We start from the raw sequence: 18,485 nt of genomic DNA on the forward strand, positions 1-18,485 counted from the left end.
CTCATTTTGCTGACCAATACTGTGATTCATTGTGACGGCTCATCAGTAATTAGATCTGTGAGGGGTCTGACAGATGAATAGGTCAAGTTAAAGCAATGACTTGGACAAACTAAATTCTTCTGCATGCAGTTAAGGGGAGTTATCCACTTAATTAATTAGTTTAAATAATTGCATTGGACTACAAGGAGTTTCACTTATTTCTTCATATTTAATGTGTTGTACTGAAATGGAACAGAGACCCTGTGATGATGATTGATGACATAGTGGCCTCAGATTCCACAGAATTGTACTGTAAAGAAGCAAAAGTCAATGAGTCCAACATGGAAGCTCTGATTGCCTCAATTAAGAAGTGGTTGCGCAACATTTATCCACTGAAACGTTTGTTATTAAGGGCGTGCATCATAATTTCTATCACCACCATGGCAATAAATGGGTAATTTTCTGTCTATATGTTTGTTCTCCTACTGTGAGGTGAATTAGAAACCATGAAGAATGTCATATGAATCATGAGTCATGCATATTCTTCTCCACAACAGTGTTTTTCTTCATAATAAGCCATCACATGGATCAACAGCCTTACTGAGTATGAACCCATTCCCTCTCCTTATGCTATAAAGCACCCAGGTTACATCAATCCATTACAGTAAATTGGTACCTTTCAAAATGTTGACATGGAAGGGTTTGGTCATATCTGTGACTTATACAGCGGCTGACGTTTTGCCTAAATATGATACTGTGGCACCATTTATGGTCCGATGCTCAACTCTCAAGGAAAATGAGAGCCACAGTGAGATTTATGTGCGGCTCAAAGGTAAACCATAAGGGAGCCATCAAGTCAGGTCATTTCCAAAAGGGGGTTGAGTGTAACCCCCCCTCCCGCTTTATATATGAAAAAAAATATATAAAGGCAATAAAAATGCTATCTTAATCATAATTAACTATATGTTTTTGTAAATTGTAATGCAGTATCAAAGCTTTACAGCAGCAATTCACAGCAAAATGGGCCAAAGCTGATTGTGGACTCAAGAATGTGTCTATTCACATCTAAAAAAATATTTTCATGTCAAATGTGCAAATAGATTTCAGCCACAGTCCCCATAATAACCCACAGACGTCCTCCACTGAGTCACGCTACAGCTTAATTGATTGAAATCAATAGACAGAATTGGGAATATTTCACTAATTTGTCTTTTGTTCCCTGAACGCAACATCAGGAAAATCCAGCTGCATTTGAATAAGAGGCAGAGTTGAGGATAAACCCTCTCAGCATCCCTCCTTCACTCCCCCCTCCCTCCCCCTTCACACTCACACACACTTCACGTAGCTCCTCTCCCGTGGACCCAGACGCATCAAAGGGAGCAGCCAGAGGAGCTCAGGGTGGAGGACAGGACAGGACAAGACAAGACAGGACAGGACAGCACAGGACAGGACGGGACACACACACTTGAGCATTAAGTTGGTGCAAGAATATCGCCATACACACTCATACACAGATCCCAAGTCTGTCCTCTGTCCTTGAAGGGGTCAGAGGCATTTCTGGGCAATACATGAAGAGCAGAAGGAGCTTGAATTCGAAATGGAAACTGAGCTTAATTCCCCAAACAAATCCTTGGAATATTCTTACAGCGTCTGGGATCAAACTTGTCTGAGGTAAGTTTAAGAAAAACAAAACTGCATGATTAATCTCCGCGACTGAACGTGTGTGTGTGGATAAGGCCTATTTGCAAACGGGCCTCGATCCATTTCGCTCTTATTCCGTTCCAAACATAATTTCTGATGACCTCATTTCTAATTTATACCTGAAACATTGGTCATATTATAGCTTTAATGATGATGATTATTTTCTGTGTTTGAGCTGCTGTTTGTTTTAAATGGCGACCTTAATGTTTGTATAGCATATTCAATTATTTATAATAAAACGCGAACGACGTCTTCCTCAAATATGTCATTGATTTAAAAACTGCGCCGAATTAAGCCGTTAAATAACATTTTTGAGTTTTTGGTTGCAGGTTGTTTAATTGTTGAATGATTTAATAATTTATACTTACATTTGCGCGTGACTCAGACACTATTAGATTATAAATTCGGTCCAATAAATTTAAAAAAATAGTGGTAACACGGTGGTTATTTAAGGGGGACTGGACTCTAAAGGGAGACTGGACCCTAAAGGGGGACTCGGACCCGGCGGGGGTTCGGCTGCGCCTCCACAGTTCAACAGCGGCTCTTAACCCCGCTGCTGCCCGGGTCACATGTGTCATCCAGGCCGCTGCTGTCACACACATTTACCCCCCGCGTCCGCTTTGATGTCCCGGCAGATTACATTTCTCCTGTAAAGCCATCATTCTTAAACGAAAAATGCATCTTTTTCGTCTCCTTTTATGGCGCAATTACGCATTATAGCCCCTTTGATCGGATAAAGTATTTGATCATAAGTTGAAATGAATGAATAACAGAGACAAACAGGCCGCTAACTTTTCATCCCCGCAGGTTTTCACGCTCCAGTGGATGAAATGTTCCGTAACGAGGTTCTGCTCTCTTCATCTCCAAACCCCTGCGCGCAAAAACGCACAACATAACCCAAACCAAGACATTTAAACCTAAAACTTGGAATATCAAACTGGGAATATCTGGCATCTTTTCATTTCCAATTAGCCTAATTGTGGCCCAGCTGATCCTACAAACAGGCGCATTCCTTCACAGGTTTCATTCCAGATTTACAACTATTCTCCTCCTACTCAGAAAATCCAATTATTGTGTCTGAGACCGCTGCAGCCTTGCTTGGTTCCCCACAAAACTATAAAAGTGGAGGCTTTGCCAGTGTATATATATGTTATAATGTAAACCATCCGCCTAATGCTATTTTGATTTCTATATTTATACAACTTCCCTTTACTTTATAGGCCTTAGTCATCTTTTGCACATTCATAGATCTGTTGTCTTTATTGTAAACCAGAGGAAATAAAGAAGGAAACTGTTGGAAATAATGAAAACTAACTTATATTATTTTACTTTCTCCATCTGTTTCTCCCGTCTGACCCACTCCCCCTCCTGCTTCTACATTTACTCTTCAGCTCCTCTTTACTGACACAGCGTGAACTTTAAAGGTTCACCGCCTGGATTCCCTTTATCTTTCAAATCTTACATTCATCTTAACTTTCAGTTTTTAACATTTAACATCATGGACCTCTCAGGCTCTTTACCTCCACCGTCACCATACACCTTCCCTGTTATCCCCAACTTCTCTGTGCCTTCCTCCTCCCCCTCCATCTCTCCGTCCCCCAGCCTGGCATCCACAGCTCTGTTCTGCTCCCTCCTCTCCCTCCTCTCCCTGCTCGGCATCACAGGAAACCTGTACACCTTGGGCCTCCTGCTGAGGCGCAAGAGAAGCAGGAGACGTGGAACAGGAGCGACCTGCTGCTTAGTGAGAGTACCTGTACCCGCCTGTCTAGCCAATTCCTCCTCCCCCTCCTCTTCCCCAATCTCCTCTTCCTCGTCCTCATCTCTTTATCTCCAGGTGCTAAGCCTTGCTCTGGCTGACCTGCTGTACCTTTTCACCGCTCCCTTCATTGTGTACGACAGCCTGGCGTCCGGCTGGGCCTTTGGTGAACTGGGCTGCCGCCTCCTCCTCAGCCTGGACCTCCTCACCATGCACGCATCCATCTTTACTCTCACTGCCATGAGTCTGGACCGTTACCGGGCCGTCGCCCACCCCCTCCACACCTCCTCCACTAACTCGTCTGGCCTGCTGCGTGTGGGCCTGGCCTGGGGACTGGCAGTGGCTCTCAGTCTGCCCATGATGATCACCCTGCACCTGGAGGACGGGGAGGACCAGGAGGGCCAGCTTTGTGTGCCGGCATGGGACGAGCAGAGCTCCAAGGCCTATCTGAGCGTGCTGTTCTGCACCAGCATCCTTGGTCCGGGACTCGCCATCGGAGCGCTCTATGCTACGCTGGGCCGGCTTTACTGGGTGTCTCAGACCAAGCCGGCCTGGGCCAGTGGGAATAATTCTGCCTGCCCCCCACGCGCTCCAAAACCCAAAGTCCTGCTCCTCATCCTGGGCATTGTGCTGGCCTTCTGGGCCTGCTTCCTCCCTTTCTGGGTCTGGCAGCTGCTGCCTTTGTACCAGCCTGACATGCTTAGGACAGTACCAGTTGGGACACAGGTGACAGTGAACCGCATCCTCACTGGACTGACCTATGGAAACTCTTGTGTGAATCCATTCTTCTATACATTACTGACTGGAAAACGCAGACGCAATCGTCAGACGCTGACATCAGCAAATCAGCTCTGCCGCAAGAGTAGCCCAGTAGTGTGAACGTCTCTCCACCTGCACAGACAGATAACTATGTTTCTTACGTGTCTGTGTGTTTTGTGGGTGCACACATGTGGAAAGGGAGAATGCTGTACGTGTTCCAGATAGGCACCAAAGATCACTGATTATGCCTTATAGCCCGCAATCGGACAGAAAGAAAGAAAAATACTAAGCAGGAAAATGAAAGCACTTTGAAGGAATGCTTTGTGAATAGACAATGTTTCCTATTAGGGAAATTAACAGAACAGTATTTGGGTGCAAAATGACAATCTATGTATGAGGTGTCATCTAATTAATGCTTTATCTGAAACACAATGTGGTCGTATCAAATAAGGGCCTGTATTTGTAGTAACAAAGTATTACCATTTGATTAAAATAATTTCATTCTCATATACTTAGTGACTATAATAAATGTGTATAAGCAGATATTGCTTGTGTGATCATGACTGGATTATTCTTCCATAACTTGTGTGAGACCATTTTTAAAACCAAAATGTTTCCAATGAAATCCTGATGCACTTCTACTGAATTTCAGAGAACCATTAAAGAAAATGTTTGTTTTGTAATAGTCAGGACATTTTCTCAGATATTATTTGTTGACATAATGAACCATGTTTCAGCGGTTAAAGTGCTTGGATCGTTTCCCTTCATCAGCTGCCAAATCTAAAAGAAACTGACTTTTTTTCCCCCCACAACCTGCATGTTGGGTTTGAAAATGTATATATATAATAAATCATGCAATGCTTTGCATGGCCTCAAATTGTGTTAATTGTTACTGATGTTTATGATGATGCATAATATATCGCATTGAATAAAGAATTTTCAATCTGTAACTCACTGTGTTTGGATCTTTAAGAGGAAAAGATGTCGGTGTCCTTTTAGGGATCTACAACAAAGAATACAGCATACTGCAACTGACAATTACACGTGTTACAGTGTTTATGACCTTAGCAGATGGGGAAAAGGGTCCTGTCATAGGCAGCCAGGAAAATGCCTGCATGCAATCAGGTGAAAGGGAGAGTTGGCCTTCTGTTCGGCGGTTAAGACCGGATCTACTGTAGATAGAGAATAAAGAGTGCTGATGTGAGATGAAGCTGGTTGGAATGAGACAAATAAATCTAGGGAGGTAAAGAGCAACAGGAAAAAGAAGGAATCTAAAAAGCAGATGGTGCAGGATGGCAGAGCTGCAGCTGGAAAGAGAGACAATGACGCCAAAAAATGCTTGGTGTCAAAAAATGAGGTTAGACTTTTATTTGTGTGTCTGCGTCAGCGTGTCAATGTCTTCCCCTTAGCCGGCTGATGTCTCCATGTCTCTATCTGTTTCTGTGTGTCTCTCTGTGTCTCTGTCTGTCTGTCTCTCTCTCTGTCTGTCTGACTCAAAGGCTGCACTGTGCTGTATCGCAAGCCCTGCTGCTCTTTGACGCACATGAGTAAATATTGTTGTTTGACAGAGAGGAGTAAAGATGGGATGATGGGACAAAAGGGGCGGCCGGGGGCTGGGCAGGGGCGGGGCACCGTATGAACACAGTGGTTTGGTTCAGATAGTGGTTTATGGGTGGAGGAGTACTGCCACATGAAGGCGCTGTGTGTAAAGGAACTGGGAATGCAAAAAATAAGATACAACAGATCAACACATCAATCCCATTTTAACAAAAATCTACCGTGTGCTTTTGTGCTGTTTGCTACCCAAGATACCCAACAATATCTGAATTATGCATGGAAAGTAAACTTGGATTCAGGATTATGTATTCGCATTCACAACGCATACATGCAGGAAGATAAATCAAGGGGCTGTTGGAGAAGCTGAGGGGCTTTGCTGCTTTGGTAACATCAACAAGTTGAATGGACGTTTCTCTCTGCTGCATCGCCATCATGTCTGATCCTTCTGTGGTCCACGCTGCCTGCCATGTGTTTCCATTTACCTGGCCTGGCTACCTCAGAGCATAACGTTCCCACTGCAGTTATTATCCAGAGCTCTGTGCAGTCACACCACAGGGGGCGCTTCTGTTGTGAACTTAATGCAATAGCCATCCACCTTCCACGGACAGCTGAGGCCCTCCTGGCACATTTGACGATTTGAATGGAATCTTTTGCAGACAAGCAGCCAGATACGTACAGTTGTGAAAGCATTAGCACGTTGGACTTGAATGGACTTTGGACATGAATTTTGGACCCCTGGGTCTTACCCGGCTGACAGAAGGTGGAGGGTGTAACTTACACAAAGATGAAACCTGTCCAACAAAGACACTTAGCAGCCACGTGGATATTAAAGCACAGAGACTCAGTTGGGTTTTGTACATCTGCATACTGGGCAGGTTTTGGGTGTCTGTTTGTTCTAAAACTCAATTTATCAGATGATTAACTTCTCCCTCCGGTCTGCGGGGATGACTGAGTGCTTGATAAACTTCAAATACATGGTGTTTGGTCAACCCAACCAAATGGATGGAAAATATTGTCTCAGTAAGAGTGCTAGCCAATCTATAAACTTTGTGTTGTTTGTGTTGGTAGTTGCCAGCACTGTCTGACGTGCTCCAAACATAACTTCAGACCTCCTGCACCACAGAAGCCTTTGGTTTAATGGTGAGGCAGCGTCGTCTTCTCTAGTCCACAGAGACATTGGGGGACAAATGTTTGCTTTAGGGAGCATCACTCTGTTCTACCTGAGGATTGCATAAATCCAGCACATGTTCCTTTCCTGGAACCGGCGAGCTTCTTTCCATCTCGGCACCCCTCGCCCCGCCCGTCAGGCCCTCCTCTTGGCCAGTGTGTGTGAGGCGGGTGCAGGTGCCCCTCCCCTGGGCAGCCTGCTCAGGAAAGCACCCCGCTGTGCAGACGAGACTGGGCTGCAGCCTGGGCCAAATTCACGCTGTGAGGTGTATAAGAGGCTCCCGTTCTCTCCAGACATACACAAAAAAGATACCCTTAGCAGTCCTCCTCCTTGAAAATTCAATCTTCCCATCTGTTTTCCCTCTCTCAATCACTCCTTATCCCCTCTGCACTCTCTGTCTGGCTTGTACTCCTGTTTCTCTCTATGCCGTCTTGTTTTTATTACTTTAACTTTAAGTATCTACATATATCTACATCATGTTCAGACAGCAGCATCAGCTTCCAAAGTCAAGCTCAAAGATCAAATTTGTATCATCATTAACACGGCAGAATCCTGGTGCCACATCTGGCACATCAAGAATTATTTAGTTCGTAAAATCCCAGCAGCTTGTATCAAACACACCCGTTTGTGTTTATACTACACATAGATGTCAACGCTGTAAAAACCGCTTGTAATTGCGGGTTTGACGTCAAACATTCAAATCTAGGCAGTGACAGTGTTTCTTTGTTCACGCCATAGCGACCCCTCCATGACGTGCCCCCCTCCCCACTTCGTCCCCTGTCTTCACACTTCTATGTCAGCCGCCAGGATCAGGCGAGACCCGGCTTTGCATGCCTTGAAGGCCGGAGGTTACATAAACCAACATACGCATTACGGGTTCGCACATGGGCTCTTACTAGGAAAGACAGTAAATATGGCACGTCTGCTCCTCTCCCGCCCTCCCGCTCGCCCTCTCTGCTTCGCCGATTCTCTGTCCGTCTCCGCCTGCTCCTCTCTCAGTATGCTGCCCGTAAACAGTCATCCCTGTCAACTCGGGCGTCAAAGCTCCCCTGACCTCTGACCCTCTGACACTTCACTCATCTGGATCCCATGGTCGAAACATCCAAGGAGAGGAATCATGTGAGGAAGGACAAAATAGATTTCCATTATGTATAGAACACTGTTTGATATGAGAGGATAAGCCTGAGTCCTGAGGCTTTAATCATTCATTTCCAGTATTCTTTTAGACTTTCTCTAAGCTTTAGTAAAGATGCATTTCAAACAATGAATGGAAGCTCATTGCAGGTTTGTTCTGTAATTTCAAAGTTTCAAGTTGAAGGACAGATTTGGTCCTTCACAAACAAATAGCAGAGGGGTCACTGTTCCCCCCTTCCATGAGTCCAAGTAGTTTGCAGAGCACATTCAGAATTAGAGTGCCCCCTTCAGGTGAAACGAGAGAAGCCTCAGACAAAGACAAACACATTTGCTACTGAATTGAAGACTCCAATATGTGGCCTTGCTGGGTGAAGTCAGGTTTAGGCTATAACTCTCTACATATTTATATAACTATATCTTTACTGGCAGATGAATTTTAAGATGTGCTCCAGGTACAAACATGTTGTACCTGAGCGGTAAAGATTTAAGCTCAGTAGCAGCTGACCGGCAGTAAAATAGCCACACTGGATCTCTGTATCTCCGTTACGCAACCTGTTCCTCTTGTCTCTGCACCGGCCGAACTTCCAGCTCAAAGAAAAGTTTTCCATGCTGTTTTCAACAACCCGCAACCAGGAACAAAAGAAACTCAACTAAGCTGGTGGTTGTTCAATCTGTTGCTCCATGTTGCCCCCACACAGCGTTCTCACCTTCCACAGTAACCTGCACCTCACGCTCATGTCTGTGAGCTCCTGGGTGGTCAGTAACTGAACACCTGTACCTGCTCGAGTGACTCTCAGTAACCCTGCCCACCAGAAGAGCCTGGGACCCAGCACAAATGATGCTGGATGGATGTCTCATCCTCCTCCACTGGTACAGAGCCTGTGTCAGTCTATAGGAACAAATACTGACTCACACCTTCATCCTCAGAGAAGATTGTTAGACTACAGTTATACCTATTTTCACATATTGTGAGTTCAGTTTTATAGAGCCTGAGAGGTATTTAGGCTGTAATTTACTCACATAAGAAGCCTTGGAGATCATTGCATATTTATTGAGATGAATCAAGTCAACAAGCTGTATTAAATAGATAAAGAGGATATTCCTAAATCCTTTGGCCATGTTAGAATCTATCATTGTAGAATAGTTCTTTACCTTTGTTTCACTTCATATGGGCAACAACTTCATAAATGAGCTGGAAATTGCCCACAGTCCTACCAAGCTGCTACCCAGATAGATGTCAGTTCTGAGGTCAGATTCGGTTACAATTTGATTTCCACCAGATTTCGTATGTCCGTCTGTGTGATAGATTGTTCCAGAGTGAACAGAACATGCAGTATGGAACATTCTGTACGGATGCAAAACATTGGGCGGGGAGCCAGAAACTTCAATTCATAAACCTGTAAAATACATTAATATAGAACTATAATTTATTGTCCATCTGTGGAATCATATTTACATATACATTTACGTATATATGACTCAAAATATATGTAAAGACTGAGCATACATTTCTAATAATAACACTGGCTTTGCGTTATTGGGTGTCATGGTACAAATGCTGTTTAAATGTAACACGTGTGATTATTTATTCCAGATTGATTTCAGTGAACCAGCAGTCAAACAAGAGACCAACAAAAACAAGTAAACATCGCAATTTTCTTTACCTAAAAAGGAAGGAAAATGAAAAGAAACTCACCTCTGTCTGAAAGGTCCCGGAATAAGTCATCCTGCTGGTGAAGTCTGTACTGCTGCTCCAGCTGGAGACGAAGAGTCCCTGGCAGGTGTACAGGTGAGGCAGCAGCGGCAGCAGCAGCAGCATCGCACCTGGTTTTAGGCTTTTAGCTGCGCTCGGACTGGCTGGTATCTGGCGCCCTCTCGTGGCCATTTTAACCAACCGCAGCTCATTTAGTGAGGAAGCGGAAACGACGGGTGACGGTAGCGGTGGCTAACAGTTAGCAACCATCACAAGCTACTGGATGAGCCGTGTGTGGAGCTAAGGCGAGGCTGTTTGAGTTTATTTTTGCATTGACAAACAGATCTGCATCAGATAATATATTGATGTCATTTGGTGGAACGCAAAACGGCGGGTGAGTGCGTGAAACCGGCTGCTGTTTGTGTTTAGTGAAGCGTTAGCTGGTCGGAGCGGCCAGCTGCAGCTAGCTTATGTAATCATGGCGGAGTGTTGTAGCGCTGCGGCTCACTGGCTCCTCACTGTTAGTACTCAGCTGTTACATTAGAAACTCAGCTTAGCTTCAAACAGGGCGATGCTTTGCAGTTGATGTTAGTTTGAGTCACAGAAAGGGATCGCTGTGGGACTAAAGTGTTGTAGGGACCAGGAGGTCAGAGGTTCGAGTCTTGCTCAGTGGCCACAAAACAATAACAACCTCCATGAACATACGTGTCTGAGCTTTACTCTGTTTAAACCGCGGCAATACACATTTAATTCGAATTTAATGTGAGGAAGGGGGTCAGACAAGTGTAAGCCGGCTTATTCTAGTCTTTTTAAATGGATATGAGCTCTGGTCTATTTGAGAAGTGTTTATAAAACACGATCAGACTCTAGAAACAATAGAATGTGTGTTTGATGTAGACATGTCGGGCTGTGGTGCAACAATGAACAACTAAACAATGTCTCTTGCTTAAACCTGAAGTCTGTAAGATTGTGATTTACATCAAATTCTCCAGCCCTTGTTAACCGTTTCGTACTGTAGCTTTAAATCTAAAGCTCAAGCTCGTGGGTCAGGATCAAGCTTCCACTGTGTGATGGACGTGAAGCGACGGATGACATCTTCTTTCCTTTCACAATGAAATCCGAATCATTACTTTGTGTCTCTGTCTGCCAGCCGCCGCAGCAAATGGGACCAGCCCGGCCCCGGCTCGGGTGGGATGGGTGAGGCGGAGGCACCCACGGGTGCTCTGGATGCAGCTGCTGCTGTGGCGGCTAAGATCAATGCCATGTTGGTTGCCAAGGGGAAACTCAAACCCTCACAGATCGGCACCATGATGCCCCCCGACAAGGTGACAGCCATCGGTTCATAGCCGCCTCCTCTGGGTTTAGTTGTTGTTTTGCAAATTGACAGAATGAGGTCATAACACCGACACGTTTACGCTCTTTTCTCTCTTCTTCCCCTCCTACAGTGTGTAGTTGTTGTTTACTACATGGCACAGATCCTGATTGTTGACAGTTTTCTCCACCTCTTACCTTCCGTCTCATTTCCTCAGGTCATCGGTATTGGAAAGCCTGCGGTCCTGGCGAAGGCAAAGGACGACCTGGTGGTGGCCGAGGTTGAGATTAACGACGTCCCCATCACGTGTCGGAATCTCCTGACGCGCGGGCAAACGCAAGACGAGGTCAAAACCCGCCGCAAGAAATCCTTCCTTTACGGAGATGAGTGTGTTAGCCGGTGGGGTCTGTCAGTAACGTCTCCCCCCGGGTTTGTCTTTATCCGCAGATCAGCAAAGTGAGCGGCGCGGCGGTTTCCACCAGAGGACGTTACATGACGGCAGACGAGAAGGGCAAAGCCATACCAGGGTGAGTCCTCTGTCCCGTCCCCTGTGAGTCCACCTGAGATCACACGGAGCTCACACACTGATCACCTCTCTCCTCTCTGCTTGTCCCACCCAGAGACCGACCCCTGTACCTGCACGTCCAGGGACAGACCCGGGAGCTGGTGGACAGTCAGTACTTACTTTAAAACGTGTCTTCTCGACCGTAACAACTCGCTCGTCTTCATGTATCGCCTAACCGCAGCGATCTCTTTCCCCTCTTTCCTCTAGGGGCAGTGAATAGGATAAAGGAGATCATTACCAACGGCGTGGTGAAGGCTGCAACTGCCTCGTCATCCTCTTCGTCCTTCCCCCCCGGCGGCGCTCCGGTCACAGTTTACCAGCAGCACCACCCTCCCCCGCCCTCACTGCCCCCCATGACCCACCACAAACCACACTTTCAGTCTGGGGTGAGACACTTCCGCCCACCTCCGGTTTCATCTGCGTTAGGCGCACAAACGAGGTTATGAGGTTTTGAGCGTAGATCTGACGCACCCGCCTGTGGTCCTGTCCTGTCCCAGATGCATTACGTTCAGGATAAGGTGTTCGTGGGCCTGGAACACGCCATCCCGGGGTTCGCCGTCAAAGAGCGAGTGGAGGGTCCCGGCTGCTCCTACCTGCAGCACGTCCAGGCCGAGACGGGAGCCAAAGTCTTCCTCCGGGGCAAAGGGTCCGGCTGTCTGGAGCCTGCGTCCGGGCGAGAGGCCTTCGAGCCAATGTACATCTACATCAGGTGGGTGCTTCCTGTGAACTCAGACGATAGACGGCGGTGAGTCAGAGATGAAGACGAGCTACAAAGCAGAACTGAATGCTGTCTCTTCCTCCCTGCAGTCACCCCAAACCAGAGGGACTCGCTGCAGCTAAGACGCTGTGTGAGAACCTGCTTCAGACGGTGAGTCACTTCCTGTCTGTGACGCACAGAGAGAACACGAAACTGAGGATCTATAAGGAAGAAGTGTTGAGTTAACATTTTATTTTGTTAACTAAGTAACAAACATCTCTGTCTCTCTCTCTCTCTTGCACTCGCTCACTCTTTGCTCGCTCTCTCTGTCTCTCTCTCTGTCTCTCTGTCTCTCTCTCTGTCTCTCTGTCTCTCTCTCTGTCTCTGTCTCTCTCTCTAGGTACATGCAGAATATTCTCGCTTCCTCAATCAGATGAGCTCGATGATGCCAACACAAGGTGAGCTGCAGCTGCACGTCTCTCCATCCTTAAATATTCACTTTAGTCCAAATGTGTGCGTGTGATAACAAACATCCTCCACCGTCCTCTTCCTCTTCCTCTTCCTCTTTCCTCCTCCAGGCTTCACGCAGCCCCCCGTGGTGAACGGGATGCCCCCCCAGCCTCCATACTACCCTCCTGCAGGTTACCAGCCAGGCTACGCCATGCCTGTGCCTCAACCTCAGCATCAGCCTCAACCTCAGCATCAGCCTCAACCTCAGCATCAGCCTCAGCATCAGCCTCAGCATCAGCCTCAGCATCAGCCTCAGCCGCAGCATCACCATCAGCCTCAGCCTCAGCATCAGCATCAGCCGCAGCATCAGCCGCAGCATCACCATCACCATCAGCATCACCATCAGCATCAGCCCGTCCCTCTGCCGTACAGCGTTCCGCCTCCCGTTCCTCACGTGGCGCCCGTAGGCGTCCCTCTCCAGTACTCCCTCCCTCCTGCTCCCATCCCCATCCCCGCCCCTGTTCCAGCTCCTGGTCCTGGTCCGGGCACGATGCCTCAGGTAGGTATACACATGTGAAGGACTGCTTTCCGTCTCAGTCCAGACACAATTTGACCTCAATATTGTGGGAGGAGACTCAGGAAAACTGGCTGAATGGTTGAAAATGGTCGAATGTCTGCTGGAGATTCATGGAATTCCGTCCACAGTATTTTGAGACAGCTCTTCTTCTTCTTCTCCGTCTCTCAGCAGACGCTTCCTCCCGTACAGTTTCCTCCATCCGCCGTCGCCGTGCTGCCCAAAGCGCCGCCTCCCTCGACCCAGACCAACCTGCCGCAGAAGAGACGCTTCACCGAGGAAGTGCCGGACGAGAGGGACAGCGGCCTGCTGGGATACCAGGTGACCCCCGGCTCTCTGAGCTCCGAGCGCTTGCGGCCCTTCGTCGTTCTCTTCGGGTCTTTCTCTGTCCCGCGTCTCTCCGCCCTCCGCCCTCACGCGCGTGTCCTTCCCCTTCGGTTCGCCCTCTAACTTTAACACCCTTTGGTTTTGTCAGTGAAGCAAACACAAGCGTTTGTAGCACGAATGCAGAATTGGAAGGACAATGCGTGGTTGTTGATTTTGTTCCTGTATTCCCTTTGTGTCGGGGAGAGCTGAGCGTGTTTCTGCTGCGCTCTAACTCAGTGGCAGGTTTCTCCTGGTTGTAGGTCTGGTTTAAGGTTGAAGTCATATTTATAAGTGTTAGCTCAGGGCTTAGTCCAGGCCGTCTGCTAATGGTGCCTGTGTGTTTTTCTGCTCATAGCATGGACCCATTCATATGACTAATTTAGGTGCAGGCTTCCCAGTGGGCAGCCAGGAGTCGACAGGACCCCCACCATCCAGTTCCTCTGGCCCGCCGAGTGAGAGGGACAGGTACACATTACATTACACACACACACACACACACACACACACACACACACACACACACACACACACACACACACACACACACACACACACACACACACACACACACACACACACACACACACACACAGGTACACACACACACAGGTACACACACACACACACACACACACACAGCCGTATTTTCCCCCCATAGCAGAGGCACAGTTAACTCTCTCTCTCTCTCTCTCTCTGTCTCTGTCTCTGTCTCTGTCTCTCTCTCTCTCTCTCTGTCTCTCTCTGTTAACTCTCTCTCTCTCTCTCTCTCTAGTCGGCAGCTAATGCCTCCGCCGCCCTTGTCTGTGAACGGCGTGAGACCCAAGATGGAGGACAGACGGGCACTGCACGGCCCCGTGGGTAAGGGACCCGAGTGTGTGACTGAGAACAGCTGTTTGATTTGATGGGAAGCACAACTTGCAGATTTTGAATGTAGGAACCCCTTGGATGTTAAGTTTCTAAGATGAACCCAGCACCACGCGCGCACACGCACGCACACACACGGCCCTGATGCTTCCTATGACTCTTTCAGGGTTCTGCAGCTGTGACTAGAAACCTCCAGATAGTGAGGTGGAGCTATGACTCCGCCCCTTATGTCCATTGTTCTGTCCAATAAGTCCATTCCACCTCGCCGTCCCTTTCTGATGACATCATCAGACTGGAGTGTCTGCAGTACACAAGCCTTCCTCACTAATGAGAACCTCTCCTGTTTTTGTGTTTTCTCTTTTTCTCTGTGTTTTCTTCTCTTCCATGTGTCTCTGGGGCGATGCCGGACACTGATTGGGGGTGGGGCACGACGCGTCATGTGACACACTGTCTGACCGATCGATTGGACGGCCCAAACTGTCGCTCCCCACCAACCAATGGCTGTTTTCCAATGGCTGCCCCTCCTCTGCTCTGCTGACATAAACTATGATTTGAACCATTAACCACTTGTTTCCCCCAAAATGTTGTTGATTAACTTGCATTTGTCTTATTGGAACATGTTGCTGCTGTTGTTCTTGTGTATTCTCTCTCTCTCTCTCTCTCTCTCTCTCTCTTCTCTTTCCTGCTGTCGCTCCGCCCCCTTTGTCCTTCCCAGAGCCTTCCCTGAAGAGATTGAAAACGGGTTTGGTGGCGTACGCCGGCGACTCGTCAGATGAAGAGGACGACCACTCGACCCCTAAAGCCTCCGGGCCAGGTAACCCCGTGGCTCTCCCCCTCTCCTCCACATCCTCAGGCTGGACTCAAGGCTATCGCTGCCCCGCTCCGCCGCCCTCCCGGGCTAAAACGCAGCCACAGCAGCAGTCTATCCCGTTCTGGATGGCGCCCTGAAAGCAGGGCGGGGACCCAGTGAAGGTCTAGACTCCCACAGTGCTGATCCAAGCTGAGCCTGCCCTTTTTCTACCGCTCATCATCACACGGCTCTTGCCCAACATGTATGTTTTTATTAGCACCATTTAGGACTTTGGGTTCAAACGGGACACGCGGAGGTTTGAAGCCCCGATACTCCAAACTTTTTTGTGGATGTATAGATGCTGGGCTTACTGGTATTCCTGCCTCCAGTGGGAGTGGGAATGGGAATGGGATGACATCCACGCTGGGTGTTTCACTACAGTGTCCTTGTAAAAACAGAATTGCGAGGCAGTGATGATGTAATTCTCTGGCCTCTCTCTCCTTCATCCTCTGCTTTCTCGACACCTTCCCTGCTCAGACCGGTGTTACCATACGTTGCTCTTCTAGTCTTTTGTACAGATGTTAAATCAACCTGTAGTGAACAATTCAACATGTTTCATGCAGTTATGAAATAAATAAAATTAACTTATTGCTGTTTGATTGTGTGTGTTTCATTGTCTTCTTTACCTCAAAACTGATCATCATTGCTGGTTATAACTGGCAAATACTGCAGGTGTCACGTTATTAAGGCTTGTTTCTGCGTTCAAGACATGCAGTACTTTATCCTGTCTGCAGGGGGTGCAGTGACCCCGTGTACAGTGACTCAGATCTCCTCGGTGTGGCAGACAAACAGATTTTGGCAACAGTCTGAGGAGCACTTGTCACTGAAGAAGCAATTCATTGTCTCAGGCAAGGAACTGATTACTAATTTCATCATTTCTATTATGTCAGCTCATCAATATCCATCAATCTAAGCATGGAACACATGGAAGAGGTCGAGCCCCCTGGGATTGTTTCCAAATAGATGGTCCTAACTTAGCTTTCTCCTTCCGCATCAGTAATACGAAAGAGGAGAGGAAGTTATGACAACATCTCATAAAATTGGTAACAACACGGGTGAACTGTACACACACCACCTGTGTGTCGCTCTATTAGCTCTCAGAGGAATACACACGTCTTCCTCCATCATGCACAGTGTGCTCACAATACCGGAGATGCTGAGGAGCTTCGTTCCTGATTTCCTCTCTCTCTGTCTCTCTCTCTCTCTGTCCCTCTCTACCTCGGCAACAGATGGCAGGAGCCACAGCAACTGTCTCCACATTGGAAACTGTTGTCGAGCATCCAAACACCCCTTAAGGGAGCGATGCAAAAGCAGTGAATAACCACCTATGGACTGTGATTACAATGTAAACCCATTTTGCTGTTTGTTAAACCATAATTAGTCCCAGATGTAGAGATGAAGTGAAGGAAGCTTTTTTTTCTCACCTGTGTCTGCAGGGAACAGGGGCTCCAGACGGGGTTTCCCTCCATCCCCCCCTGCCCCTCCCCCTCCTCCTCCTCTCCTCCCCACAGATGAAGGATCCAGCTCGTCTTCTCACGAACATGGCAAGGTCACATCCTGAGCCACAGGTGTGAATGCATTAATGGCCACTGTAGGTTGAAATATGCTGAAGAAGTAGAAGGTTAACAAACGCATGGAAATATGCTGAACATGTGAAATAGCAACACACTTCTAACACAATGCAGATTCCACAGGCACCTGTTGAAAGAGAGCGATCAGTTCATTCCATACAATTAATGCAGTTTGTCATCATTTCTGCTTTTCTCTCAGACCTCAGACGACACCATTCCAAAGTAAAAGAAAGTTTCCAGTGTCAGCAACAAAGTTTATCTGATATATCTAGAATCTGCATTGTGAAACAGTATTAATGGGAGCAGCAAAAGGTCAACACAGTAAATATGCAGTAAAGAAGATTTGGGTCATAAAGCTCCATGGGTTTGTTTCTATAAATGGTTTCACAATCACAGCGGCCATATAAGTTAGTGATTGTGCGGTTTTAGTTTCTTTTTTGGCTTCTCCTGTTGGCAAAGAGTATAGGAAAAGGTGAAGGTGTGAATCTGACTGTAAAGATTGAACTGTGATCCTACTGAAGGCCAGTGTGAGCAGGTAAATGAACACACAGATCCATGTTACCTGCCTATGCTGGACTGCTTCACTACATTGAATCTGCTGTTCCGAGTTTGAACGTGTGTAAATAATCTGAACCTAACACACTTTGATCAGTTTTTGGTAAAGTGCAATTTCTCTGTTTATTTGAAATTCAATTGCAGATTAATTGAGATTTAAGTAGAATCAACCTGTAGTGAACAAAGAAACTTAATGCTGAGATTTGAAATTTCAGTAGAACAGAAACTAGTTTGAAATACAATATGAGAAAAGTAACAAACAGGCAGCAACCTGCAGACAAATCAATCACAACTCCAAACTGTTCAGAACGGTGATGTCACACACTCCACTGAACATTCCAAGAGGAGCGACCTCATAATTAACCAGATGAAGCCCACGGCCCCTGTGCCCCTCCCACCACTGCCACTATCATTCAGGAACTCCATATATGGACATCCCCGCTGAATTATAAGATTAGCAAATAAGATTCTTTAAAAATCCATTACCAAACGAAGACCCACAGCCTTATAATTGTTCTTTATTTCTTTCTATAAATCAAGATCATTTAATATCATATCTTAAGTTATGTTTTCCTCTCAGTGACTTTGTTCACCAGTTGATTATGTGAACGCCGAGGCCATGGTAAGAACATTATTCCCTAAATGGCTTACAGGACTGCCAATTACCTCATGTTACCCGACCCCAACTGACCTCACCTCAACATGAACTCCCCTTAATCCACTGCGATACCAGGTTTGTTTTAGTAAAGTTAATTTAATTACTTAAAGGCTGATCATAGAATTACTTTTTGCTCACCCAGATTAACTCTTGTGCCTTTAACATGTGAAATAAAGAAGTTAAGGTAGATTTAGTGGCACGGTACTGCTTCATTGTATCTATCTGAAGAACCACTTAGGTGACATATCATGTTCCATTAAGGAATGTTTCCATAAG

At 46.8% G+C, this 18,485-nt stretch overlaps 2 protein-coding genes across 5 annotated transcripts; both read left to right on the forward strand.

Annotated features, from left to right (window-relative positions):
- Positions 1-3,178: 3,178 nt before the first annotated feature.
- Positions 3,179-4,315, forward strand: uts2r3 (urotensin-2 receptor 3). Its single transcript, XM_076154634.1, has 2 exons — positions 3,179-3,433; positions 3,515-4,315. The coding sequence occupies exons 1-2, from the start codon at positions 3,179-3,181 to the stop codon at positions 4,313-4,315; spliced, it is 1,056 nt and encodes a 351-aa protein (XP_076010749.1).
- A 5,662-nt stretch (positions 4,316-9,977) lies between these two features.
- khdc4 (KH domain containing 4, pre-mRNA splicing factor) lies at positions 9,978-16,024 on the forward strand. 4 transcript variants are annotated; one of them, XR_012963912.1, is made up of 14 exons: positions 9,978-10,141; positions 10,898-11,072; positions 11,277-11,405; positions 11,507-11,586; positions 11,680-11,732; positions 11,832-12,010; positions 12,122-12,333; positions 12,432-12,492; positions 12,722-12,779; positions 12,900-13,330; positions 13,517-13,666; positions 14,095-14,176; positions 14,484-14,569; positions 15,291-15,353. XR_012963912.1 is itself a non-coding variant. In XM_076154728.1 (14 exons), the coding sequence occupies exons 1-14, from the start codon at positions 10,113-10,115 to the stop codon at positions 15,521-15,523; spliced, it is 1,986 nt and encodes a 661-aa protein (XP_076010843.1). In that variant the 5' UTR covers positions 9,978-10,112; the 3' UTR covers positions 15,524-16,024. The 4 variants fall into 4 exon arrangements, 3 of the variants coding, with proteins under 3 accessions (XP_076010843.1, XP_076010844.1, XP_076010845.1); XM_076154728.1 differs by having other exon boundaries at positions 14,067-14,176; positions 15,291-16,024; XM_076154729.1 differs by having other exon boundaries at positions 13,520-13,666; positions 14,067-14,176; positions 15,291-16,024.
- Positions 16,025-18,485: the final 2,461 nt, after the last annotated feature.

Source organism: Genypterus blacodes, unplaced genomic scaffold (genome assembly GCF_046128005.1).
Source record: "Genypterus blacodes isolate CSIRO-AG114 ecotype Tasmania unplaced genomic scaffold, CSIRO-AGI_Gbla_v1 ptg000063l_1, whole genome shotgun sequence".
Lineage (NCBI taxonomy): Eukaryota > Metazoa > Chordata > Actinopteri > Ophidiiformes > Ophidiidae > Genypterus > Genypterus blacodes.

Coding starts and splice junctions, on each gene's coding strand:
- uts2r3 (XM_076154634.1), top strand. CDS start 3,179: ATGGACCTCTCAGGCTCTTTACCTCCACCGTCACCATACACCTTCCCT. Junction 3,434..3,514: donor GCTGCTTAGTGAGAGTACCT/GTACCCGCCTGT, acceptor CTTTATCTCCAG/GTGCTAAGCCTTGCTCTGGC.
- khdc4 (XM_076154728.1), top strand. CDS start 10,113: ATGTCATTTGGTGGAACGCAAAACGGCGG. Junction 11,406..11,506: donor GCGGGCAAACGCAAGACGAG/GTCAAAACCCGC, acceptor CTTTATCCGCAG/ATCAGCAAAGTGAGCGGCGC. Junction 12,334..12,431: donor CCAATGTACATCTACATCAG/GTGGGTGCTTCC, acceptor TCCTCCCTGCAG/TCACCCCAAACCAGAGGGAC.